This window comes from Geotrypetes seraphini, chromosome 9, assembly GCF_902459505.1.
Source record: "Geotrypetes seraphini chromosome 9, aGeoSer1.1, whole genome shotgun sequence".
NCBI lineage: Eukaryota > Metazoa > Chordata > Amphibia > Gymnophiona > Dermophiidae > Geotrypetes > Geotrypetes seraphini.
Window position 1 is genome coordinate 27791615 of NC_047092.1, and position 12132 is coordinate 27803746.

The 12132-nt window shown below is 40.2% G+C and overlaps 1 protein-coding gene across 9 annotated transcripts in view; it reads left to right on the forward strand.

Moving 5' to 3' along the window:
- The window catches only part of KMT2E (lysine methyltransferase 2E (inactive)), a 451336-nt gene that overhangs the window by 353908 nt on the left and 85296 nt on the right, over nucleotides 1–12132 (forward strand). For all 9 annotated transcript variants that reach the window (XR_004540680.1, XM_033959237.1, XM_033959230.1 and 6 more), the window contains one exon: nucleotides 1615–1779. Coding sequence is in view for 8 of the 9 variants with exons in the window: in XM_033959237.1 (XP_033815128.1) it covers nucleotides 1615–1779 (165 nt within the window). In the remaining variant the exon portion in view is untranslated. The remainder of the gene's footprint in view (nucleotides 1–1614; nucleotides 1780–12132) is intronic.

Sequence of the window (12132 nt, forward strand, 5' to 3'; positions counted from 1 at the left end):
TAAATGGTAGACGATATGATGCATGACCTACTTCTACTGGAGCGCTGGTCTAGGTCCTGGCAACTCAGTTTCAATGCCAAAAAATGCAAAGTCATGCACCTGGGAAACCGAAATCCATGCAAGGTTTACACCCTAAATGGTGAGATCTTGACAAGAACTGAAGCAGAAAGAGACTTAGGGGTGATTGTCAGGGAAGACATGAAGTCTGCAAACCAAGTGGAGCAAGCTTCATCCAAAGCAAGGCAAATCATAGGTTGCATACGCAGGAGTTTCGTCAGCCGTAAACCTGAAGTCATTATGCCACTGTATAGATCCATGGTGAGACCGCACCTGGAGTACTGTGTGCAATTCTGGAGGCCGCATTACCGCAAGGATGTGCTGAGACTGGAGTCGGTCCAGAGAATGGCCACCAGGATGGTCTCGGGACTCAAGGAGCTCCCATACGAGGAGCGGTTAGGGAAGTTGCAGCTCTACTCACTCGAGGAACGTAGAGAGAGAGGAGATATGATTGAGACACTCAAGTATCTCATGGGCCGCATCGAGGTGGAGGAAGATATCTTCTTTTTCAAGGGTCCCCTGGCAACAAGGGGGCATCCGTGGAAAATCAGGGGCGGGAAACTGCACGGTGACACTAGGAAGTTCTTCTTCACTGAAAGGGTGGTTGATCGTTGGAATAGTCTTCCACTTCAGGTTATTGAGGTCAGCAGCATGCCAGATTTTAAGGCCAGATGGGATACACATGTAGGATCTATCCGCAAAGATAGATAGGGAGGGTCATTAGAGTGGGCAGACTTGATGGGCCGTGGCCCTTATCTGCCGTCTACTTCTATGTTTCTAGTCTTACCACCAAAGCTCCTTTTGAGCCCCTTTGATATACTTCTCTCTTGGACTTGACGCTCAAGACCATTTGTCTGGTTGCCATTACTTCGGCACTGAGAGAAAGCTTGTGCTAAGTAAATAGTAATACAATAATGTATCAATTTCTCAAATATGATATAATATAATGCTTGTCTACTATGAATAAAAATTTAAATAGATCGAACTGAAGTGTAGTGCAATCTGTCTGAGCAGGAAACTTAATTTCAGAAGTAGTTATACCAGCCAAATTTGGGTGGACATCTCTTTCCTCCCTCCCCTTCCCAAGCCTATGCAGCAGCCTCCCTCTTTTTCTCCCTTCCCACCTTCCTTCAGCCCCTGCAGCATTTCTGTTTTTCTTCAGGTCGAGTGGTTTCTACACACTGCTGGTGGCAGAACCGGAAGGCTTGCAGGTTAACTGCTGGTAGCGTGTAGGAACTGCTGCCAGGAACCTGTGGCTGCTGGGTGGACAGAGCTGAGCCCAAACTGGGAAGATCAGGTCCACCCTGTGGCTACGTCTGATAAACATTTTTTTTAAATTATGTAGGTCTATTATAATTTGTTTACCCCTGTCCTTTTTATCAGTCAATATACTAACATGTTAACCAGAAAGATGTAGGTGGTTAGCTGTTTTTTTTTTTTTTGTTGTTGTTGTTGTTTTTTTTTTGGGGGGGGGGGGGGTTGGCAAGTTGTAAAAATATTTCACCTTTTCAAAGGCAGTATATATTAATTTCTGAGTATTTTTGTTAAATGATTCAGACAAGAGAAGAAAGGAAAATGGAAGCTATCCTACAAGCTTTTGCCAGATTGGAAAAGAGAGAGAAAAGAAGAGAGCAGGCTTTGGAAAGGATCAGCACAGCCAAAACTGAAGTCAAGATGGAAAACAAAGATATAAATGTTGTTCAAGAGGCAGAGCTTATTCAGGTATTTATAATAAATATATGTTGTTTGGTTTGTTAAGAAAGGTTGAAATGCAAGACTTAATTTTAAAATTTCTACTATTTTATTTATATTTAGATCATACTTCTGCAGTAGTAATTAAAGACGAGAACCGTAATAGTCAGATACAACAAATGTTTCTGAGTCCCCAGAGGGTATATAATCTGTTTATACCTGAGGCAGTGCAGGGTAAAATAACTTGCCCGAGGTCATAAGGAGCATCAGTTGAATTTGAACCCTGGTTCTACCACACTGCTCTAACCACTGCAGTGGTATTCAGAAGTCCAGAATTAGAAACTCTTAATGCTATTTTGAAGCTTTAGTATGCAGTTTTTCTTTATAATGGTCCCCCTTAGATGTTAGGTGAGACCATCATCATTATGGGGCTCATAATAATAATTTAAAAAAGTACAGAAAGTGGCCTAAGTCGGTACTTGGACAATCAAAAAGACAGATTGTCCAAGTACTGATAATCAAAGCTGGTTTTAGACATATCTAAAACCAGCTTAGACCTTTACCCTGCCTTTGAATACCTAGAGCGAAAAGGGGCTTTTGTGGAGGAGTGGAAAGGGTGGGAGGTGGGCCGACCTAGACTTAGTCGTCTGGCAGCCATAACCAAAAAGGTTTGACAGGCTGCCAGATGAAACTTATACATTTTGACTTAAACCAAGTCAAAACAAGTATAAGTTCCTAATCAGGCCACTGAGCTGATCGTGGCTGCCACGATCAGCTCAGCAGCCCAGGCAACCTGCTCCCCTCGCACTGCTAATGATCGTGGCAAGAGAGATGCTTAATCTCTCCTGCGACGATCGCAATCCCCCCCCCCCCCCCCCCCGATGCCCAGCAGGAAGGATCCCAAGCCCTCCTGCTGGCAAACCTCCACCTCCCAGAATCCCCCCCCCGAACCGGCAGGAAGGATCCCAAAGCCTCCTGTTGGCAAACCTACACCCCCCAAACTCATCACCGGCAGGAGGGATCCCAAGCCCTCCTGACCCCCCTGACTGTTCCCCACCCCCACTAACCTCAAATATTGGATGGACGGACAGGTCTTCTTGCTGGCCGGCAGGCCCACCAAACTTGGAATGGCGGCCTGCCCCTTCCCGGTGGGAGGGGCCTAGGGTCTGATTGGCCCAGGTGCTTAAGGCCTGCCAATAGGAGGGGTCTTAGGCAATTGGGCCAACTGGAATTGGGCCAGTTGCCTAAGGTCAATCAGGCCCTAGGCCCCTCCTTGGTGCATCCCACAATGCACCGGGAAGGGGCAGGCCTGCCATTCCGAGGATGGCGGGCCTGGCGGGCGGATTGGGAAAGGACCCGGCAGGCCAGCCAACATTTGAGGTTAGTGTGGGGGGGGATCCAGGGTAGTGGAGGGGGGCGGTAATCATCATAATCCAGATGCGCGCTGACACCTCACTACTCCCAGCGACCAGCAAACAGCATGGATGACCACTGCAGTTGCTGCCGGGAGGAATCAGTTGCCTGCCTCGCATATCGAGCCAACCCTGGACCCGTGACAATGTTCTTCACAGCCAGAGCCCGAGGTAAGTAGTGCTTGAAATGGCAGAGGGTGATGAGAAGAGATCATGGATGGGGGTGGAGGGAGAGAGATGAGGTGTTGGAGGAAATAGGGGAGAGAATATGCTGGATGGAGGTGGCAAGACAGTAGGTACTGGTTAGAAGAGTGAAAATAAAGGGGGAAAGACCGAAAGAGAAGATGCTGGAAGGGGGGAGAGAGGGAGGATTTAGAAAAAAAAACTGGAGATATAGGATGAAGGAGATGGAAAGCTGTAAATTGAAGCAGATAGAAATGCAGAAAAATAAATGGAGGAAAACTGAAAGGAAAAGGTTAAAAGAGATGGATGTAGGAGAGGAAGTGAAGGAGAGAAGACCCTAAAAGAAAATTAAGAAAAGACAGAAGAAGCAGAAACTGGAAACTGGGATAAACACGAATAAAATAGCCAGACAACAAAGGTAGAAATAAAATAAATTTATTTTTAATTTCATGAACAGAAAATGCAGTTTACTGTAAATTTATACCATTTTCTTTTTCTTTTCCAAAGTGTAGAGTGCTGTTTCTCTGGTATTGAACTACATATGGCTTCTTGAGGTTTAAGTTTGATTTATTTAAGTTTGTGGTTGCTTGTAGTTGTTTCCTATGTAGGGGCCTTGTTGTGAACATGTTAGCTTTGGGATATAGCAACACATGCGAACGAGGCAAATGTGATGTCATAAAACAACCAAACAGTTCCTTTATTGAAACAAATGATTTAAAAAATCACTTAAAATCGATAATGTCTGTAACAAAAGTCCATCTTGATAAGGATTAAAACTTGGTCTGGGACACTCCAGTCCCAACTAGGAACCCAGTTTTGGCATCCGTAGATGCCTTCATCAGGGGATAAATAGACACTAAACAAAATAAGAAATAAAGCATGAAATCCTGACTTTAAAAGAATAAAAATGGCAATAATAATAATAATCATATAGATAAGCATAATAAAAAAGAGCAAAAATGGCCAAACCATAGAAATACATACAAAAATTTCAAGAACATGCATAATTGCAAATACATGCATAATGTGAAACATTTAAAACATCATAAAATAGCACAAATAACACATATAAAAATGAACTAATCAAGAATATATGTGAAATAGGTCTTACAGGAAAATGAGCATTTAAAACATCAAAGAGAAACATGAATCAAGCATATAAATATAAATACATTAAAACAAATAAAACAATCCCAAGATATCTTGATAGAAGAGTGACCTAAAACAATGAACAACTTGGAACATATAATGCAAACTGTAAAAATCATGTGCATCAACAAACGCAAATGGTATTATTGATTATAAGTGATTTTGTATCATTTGTTTCAATAAAATAATTCTTTGGTTGTTTTATGACATCTCATTTGCCTCATTCACTTGTGTTGCTGTGCTATTTTTGAGGCAAATTCTTATTTCCCTTCCTTGTTTGCTCATAGCTTTGGGATATATGCATTACATATATTTGCATTATGTTTAATGACTTAGGAGATAGCTGATAGGGAGGGAAGGTGAGCAGTCTATATAGATTGGCTCACCATGATAACCCAAATTTTAACCTCCGGTTTATATTCGAGTCAACCTTTTTTTTTTCCCCTCCCCATTTTGGATATCTCAGTTTATATTCTAGTATATATGGTATCTGCAGTCTTTTCACCTGAGAGCCCAGAGTGTGATGCACAATAATATGGAGAAATGAGAGAATATCTTAGTAAAGTGGTTGACAGGTATGATGAGAGAGGGGAGACTTTAAAATGGTAGATCTTTGTTGGTATTAGGAGACAGAATAGAGGGTTAGGAAATGACAGGGGAGAGGAGGATGCAAGGCAAAGAATTAAGCAGCCTGGTGGGCCTTCTGCAACTGACTATATCTAACTACTACCTCCTCAGCAGAGGGGCCAGGGGTTCTACTCTGAAGCTTTCCTCATGCCAAAGACGACCAGAAGTCTGTGCTTGCTCCTCGACCTCCGAGCTCTTCACTGGTACTAAGTCAAAGAGAAGTTTTGCATTATGTCCCTAGGCACTCTCTCCCCTATTATAGAAGAACGACTGGCTTTGCTCTATGGATCTCGAATAAGCCTACATGAAAATCTTCACCCAGCCCATAGAGACTACTAAACTAAACTAAACCTTAAGTTTGTATACCGCATCATCTCCACGGAAGTAGAGCTTGACACGGTTTACAGGAATTACTAAAGAAAGGAACTCCAATGGGAAGAAGGAGGGCTTGGTAAAAAGGAAGGAAGGAGGGGGACTAAGTAGAGTGGGGAGGGAGGAAGTGGTTACATTTTAGAGAAAAGCCAAGTTTTCAAGTGTTTTCTGAAACGTTGGAGTGAGGGCGAACTTCGAAGAGGGGCAGATAAGTTGTTCCATAGCTCGGTGATCCTGAAGAGGAGGGATGTTCCAAGTCTTCCTGTATGGGAGATGCCCTTCAAAGAGGGGAATGACAGTATGAGTTTTTGAGTGGATCTGGTGGAGTTAGGATTCGGGGAGAGCCAAGATAGTGGAAACAGGGGAGGAAGGATGCCGTGTAGAGACTTGAAGGCTAGGCAGGCGCATTTGTAGTGAACCCTGAGGAGCACTGGGAGCCAGTGAAGCTTAGACAGAAGCGGGGAGACGTGGTCGAATTTGCTTTTTGCGAAGATTAATTTAGCCGCGGTGTTCTGAATCCGCTGAAGTCTGAGAAGACTTTTTTTTGTTAGGCTTAAGTAGATGGAGTTGCAGTAGTCCTGTCTAGACAGAATAATGGATTGAACGAGGATAGCAAAGTGTTGTTGGTGGAAGCAGGATCTGACTTTCCTTAGCATGTGAAAGTTGAAAAAGCATTTTTTTACTAAGGAGTTAAGGTGATCGTTGAAGGACAGTGTAGAGTCGATGATGATTCCCAGAACTTTGCTTGAGTGCTCAAGCTGCAGTTTGGTGCCAGAGGATAATGGGATGACGGTGGGCAGCTGAACCAGTTTTGGGCCTAACCAGAGTAGTTTAGTTTTGGTTTCATTAAGTTTCATTTGAACGGTGAGAGCCCAGGATTGGACTACCTCCACTTTCAAATAAAAACATATCATCTTTACTACAAGAAGATGCCATTTGGCTTAGCATCTGTATCCAGAGTATTCCTGCTCCTATTACTTCTACTAACCATCTGCTACATAGTCAACCAAGGGTGTACAGACCCTTCTCCTCATTTCCAGAAGCAATACAATTCTGTTCTTCAAAGCTAGCAGAGCAACAGAATACTCTGTCACTTTCATCAGATTTCTTCAGCTTCACGAGTAATGTTTTGATTCATCTCCATTCCGTCAAATCTACTTGACTTAAAAATCTCCACAATTAAATCTCTTCCTCTTTGGCAACAATTGCAACCTTTAGCAATTCTGCTGTAGTCTGCACTCTTCTCATCATTTGGATTCCACTGAATTTCTTCCTGCCTGGACAACCCAGTTCCCTTCAATCCCTATGATATGGAAATCCTTATTCACATTTCAATAGAATCCAATCACCAAGATTCTCGTGGCTGTCCAGTAATCAAGGCAACCCTGGTTACTTTTACTTCTGAAATTCAGTGTCAGGAACCATTTCTCTTCAAATATTTCCATTGTCTTGACTCACAGATATCTTCTGCCTACCAATTTACGCTATTGGCACTTTCCAGCCTCGTTCCTGGCTCCTAACAGTTAAGATCTTTAGAAAGAAAATGGTGTAAAAACAAATTTCCCATTAATCTAAAAAAATACAAAGACCATGCAAATCATTATAAATCAAAAATTAACTCTACTAAAAGAAACTACTTTTCCTCAAAAATTTCAAATGCTAAAAACCCATCGATTCTCTATTCTATCTTAAAATCAATTTCTCCTTTTTCACAAAAGCAAGACAATAAGCCCAAAAATAGTCCATTAGCCCAAGACCTTACGCACTTTTTTTGTAACAAGATTAGCAATATTCGAAATAAACTTGATCATACATTAAGCAACACTGTTCCTAATTCTCCTACTGAAGACTTACTCCCCATCGCTAAATGCTCTACCTTTAAACGTCCATCATTAATCGATATAGAACAACTTTTTAAAAGAATCAATTTAAAGGGGTCTCGTTCAGACCACATCCGCCTGTTATCTTAAAAATTTTTTTTTCAAGTTTTGGTCCATTTTTGCACTTTTTCATTTTAAATAGTCTTAAATTCAGTACAGTACCTTCTTCTTGGAAAACTGCTACCATATCTCCAATCATAAAAGATCATAAATCTAGCTTAGAGGATCCTTCAAATTATCGTCCTATAGCTAATTTACCATTTCTTGCAAAATTAACTAAACGATTAGTGTTTGAACAGCTTTCCGATTTTGTGGAATCAACCAATGTTCTTCATCCTAATCAAACAGGATTTAGGAAAAATCATTCTACAGAATATTATTCAATGATAGGTTTAACTACGAATATACATTACTATTTAGACCACCACAAGTCTGTAATTCTTTTTTCGTTGGATCTGTCAGCTGCTTTTGACACCATCGACCACAAATTACTTCTTAATAGATTAAAAGCCATTGGAATTTGTGGTCAAACATTCAATTGGTTTAAATCGTTTTTGGAGAATCGCACATCAATAGTTTCTTTTAACAATTCAATTTCCAAATCGTATACTCTTAATTATGGTATTCCACAAGGATCTATATTGTTGCCTCTGCTGTTTAACATCTTTTTATCCCCTCTGCTGACTTTATGTCAATCTATAGGATTCACTACGTTTAGTTACACAGACGATATACAACTTACCCACCCACTTGATCCTGAAAATAAAGAAGAATTACATGAGATTAACCTAAAATTTGAAAAAGTCAAACAATGGCTTACCACTCATATGTTAGCCTTAAATATTCAAAAGACTAAGGCCCTATTATTTACATGGAAACAAGGAATCAAGCTGTGTGTTCCTTTTTTTCTTATAGAGCTTGTAACATCCTTAAGAATACTAGGGGTTATTATTGACAACAAACTTTCTTATCATGATCACATAAGTAACACTGTTAAATCATGTTGTTTTAGACTTTGCTTAATTAGATCAATTTCTAAGTTTCTCGAACCTAAATCTTTAAATATTCTACTTCATTCATTAATCATTACTAAACTTGACTATTGTAATTCACTATTCACAAATATTACACAAAAAGAAAAGAAACGCTTACAAATTATTCAAAACACCGCAGTTAAGCTTATCCATAAGGGTAAGAAATTTGATCATGTTACACCTTTTTTGATTAAATCACACTGGCTGACCATCAATCATCGCATTACTTACAAAATTTTATTATTAACATTCAAAACTCTTAATACCAATGAACCTCTATTCATTAGTAAAGTTCTTATCCCATACAACACTTCACGTTCCCTTCGTTCAACAAAACAGAAACTATTAGTAATTCCATCTCTAAAAAATATTGGAACCCGTCGCCAAGAAATATTTTCAGTAACAGCTCCACAACTTTGGAATTCCTTACCTTTACAACTGAGAGATGAAAGTAATCTAGACAATTTTAAAAAGAACTTAAAGACCTTTTTATTTACAGATGCTTTTAACCTGTAAATCACTTTATTAGACCTTTTTCCTTTTTTTAACTTTCTCTCTGATATTATCTATTGTTCTTTTATGCTTTGTTTTATTTAGTTTTTGTTTTGTTTGCCTGTTTTGTTTTATATTTTAATACTTTGTTATATTATATGTTTTTAATACTTTGTTAAAATTACATGTTATTTTATTTATTGTAATTCGCTTAGAAAAATTTTTATTTAAGTGATTAATCAAAAACAAATAAAACTTGAAACTTATGCGTAATAACTTCCATCTCTCTCTTCCAGTATCAACTACCATAACTTCCTAAGTACGACTCACCACACGGTGATTCTACCGTTTCATGTGGACACAGTTTACCTTCTGGTGTCGCCTACAGGACTTGGCTCCAAACATATGTTCTCTATCGTCAGTGCTGCATTGCCTTTTTTGTCTCTTCCCCCCCCCCCCCAAAAAAAAAAAATTAAATTAAGAGAGACAACAAACAAAACCACTTCTAAACGTGCTTATCTTGGCTCTATCAGTTCCCTTCAAGTGCCTTTCAGCACCATATCTCAAGACTTCAGTGCCTTATAGGTACCTTTGATCATCAACCCTCTGGCTTCATATCCAGTGCTTTCTCATTTCATGAAGGGCCTCATGATGTCAAAGTCTCCAATCCAACCTCCAGTTGCTTAAAACCTTCTTCATTTGGTGAGGCCTCCATTTCAAACGCTTATGTCTTCATCTCTTCAGCCAAGGCAAACAACTAATAAAGGAACAAGCTACTTTAAATACCTTTTTAAACGAGTAAAGGTGCTCAGAATCCAAGATGGAAAAAAAACTTCAATTTGGGGAACAAACCCCTAAAAAGCGTTTTTTGTAGAATCAATCATTGCACCATTTTGAGTAAAAAGGTAATAGAGAGTGCTTGTTGAGAAACACTCGAGTTAAATGTCCTTAAATATCCAATAAAGTGAATATTCTCCAACTACTATATGAATTCTATGAGTTTGAGTTCAAAAAATATATAATAATGAGAACTTATCTAAGTGGGTTCAGATAGCGTTGACCCGGCGAGGTTCTGACGCGTTTCGCCAATCCTGGCTGCTTCAGAGAACCTGCTACGCTGCTAGTGAACTGTTGCTTAAATAGTCCAAAGTTAAAGGTGCTTCTTATATCTAAACAAAGTAACAAAACACAAAAAATGATGCTAGTTTGTAACAAACACTTGTGAAAATCCATGTAACAGCTACTAAACAATTGTCATAGCACTGACAACAGGGTACCTGGTTCAGAAGAACTTTTTTACGTTTCCTGTGACGTGGGAGCTCAGCTGAGCTTCCTGTATTTGTACAATGACGATGTGTCAATCACCTAATGAAGAAACGCCCACCACTCTACTTCCTTGTTTAACCCTTTAGGAGACACAGTTTGCCAGTGAAATATCCACCTTTGTTCTTGTTTCCATAACCACACTTGCTCATTGCCTCCCCTATTCAGGTGAGCCACTTCCAAAACCACAAACCGGAGATCTTGCAATTGATGTGAGGTGTCTTGCCAATGTTGTACCAGGGGGGCCCCCAAATCACCCCTCCTAATTTTGCTCAAATGTTCAGTGATGCGCGTTTTTATTTTTCTTGTGGTGTGGCCAATATAAACCATATTGCAGGGACACATGATCATATAGACTACCCCTTGAGTGTCACAATCTGAGTACTGCTGGAACATGTGTGTCAGCACCTTATTTAGATAGTAGTCTTCACCCTTTGCATCACTGTTGAGCATCGATTCAAAGTATTCCAAACTCTAATACATGATAACTTTCCACAACTTCTTCTCAAGATAAGAGTTGATCACTTGAACTCTTGCGCTTTGTAGCCATGGTAGGAGACCTGATTTTCAGGCTGATAGGCAAGCAGTGAATTTCAACAATTTTCAAGCTGATAGCAGGCAAGCAGCAATTTTCAGGCTGATAGTAGGCAAGCAGCGATTTTCAGGCTGATAGTAGGCAAGCAGCGATTTTCAGGCTGATAGTAGGCAAGAAGCAATTTTCAGGCTGATAACAGGCAAGCAGCGATGTTCAGGCTGATAGCAGGCAAGCAGCGACGTTCAGGCTGATAGCAGGCAAGCAGGGACGTTCAGGCTGATAGCAGGCAAGCAGCGACGTTCAGGCTGATAGCAGGCAAGCAGCGACGTTCAGGCTGATAGCAGGCAAGCAGCGACGTTCAGGCTGATAGCAGGCAAGCAGCGACGTTCAGGCTGATAGCAGGCAAGCAGCGACGTTCAGGCTGATAGCAGGCAAGCAGCGACGTTCAGGATGATAGCAGGCAAGCAGCGACGTTCAGGATGATAGCAGGTAAGCAGCATTTTTCTCTGTGCATGCTGGGAAGCAGCGATTTTCTCTGTGTACGCTGGGAAGCAGCAATTTTGAGGGTGAAAGCTTGGAAGCAGCAATTTTGAGGGTGAAAACATGGAAGCAGCGATTTTATGAGTGAAAGCTGGTAAGCGCCAAACTTTTATCGGTACAATACAGGTACTTTACTCATGATGTAATTTTGGGGGGAGGATTCAGCATGCGAAAAATCACAAATATGCAAAACCGCGAATACAGAGGGAGAAGTGTATTACTAATAACTATTAGAACAGTTATTAGTTATTATAACAGAATTAGTTATTACTAATAACTTATTAGAACAGTTTTCAAAGGAATTTGTCCAGAACAGAAACAGACTGAATTCATGTGATGATATGCATGCTGCAATGTCCAAAAACTGAACCACAGTTTTGAGCATTGGTTGATATTGAACAGCAACAGTGCTCTAATGGCAATGAAACTTAATGTTTATTGGAGGAGGTTTTCTTCATTTGCATACTTCTCCAGATTGCACAATTACTTTGTCATGACAAAGACTGAATTGTTGCAATGCTTATGAATGAAATGTTTCTTAGAACATATTCTTTTAAATGGAGATTTTATTCAAAAATATGTACAATTTATGTTGCATTGTAGTTTTAAATATGACGACTTTGGTAGTGTATGTACACTACTGTAATTTTAGCAAGATGCTAGCAGTTGGTGGCTAACAGCAACATATGTAGCTATCAGTAGTCACTAGTAAACATGTTGTTTAGCAATGGGGTGCAAAAGTTTCATTGATCAGTTAAAGAGGTGCAGGAACCAAAAAAGATTGTGAATCTAGGTCTAGGGTCTAGTGTTGTACTGCTCTAAAATTGCCATCACAA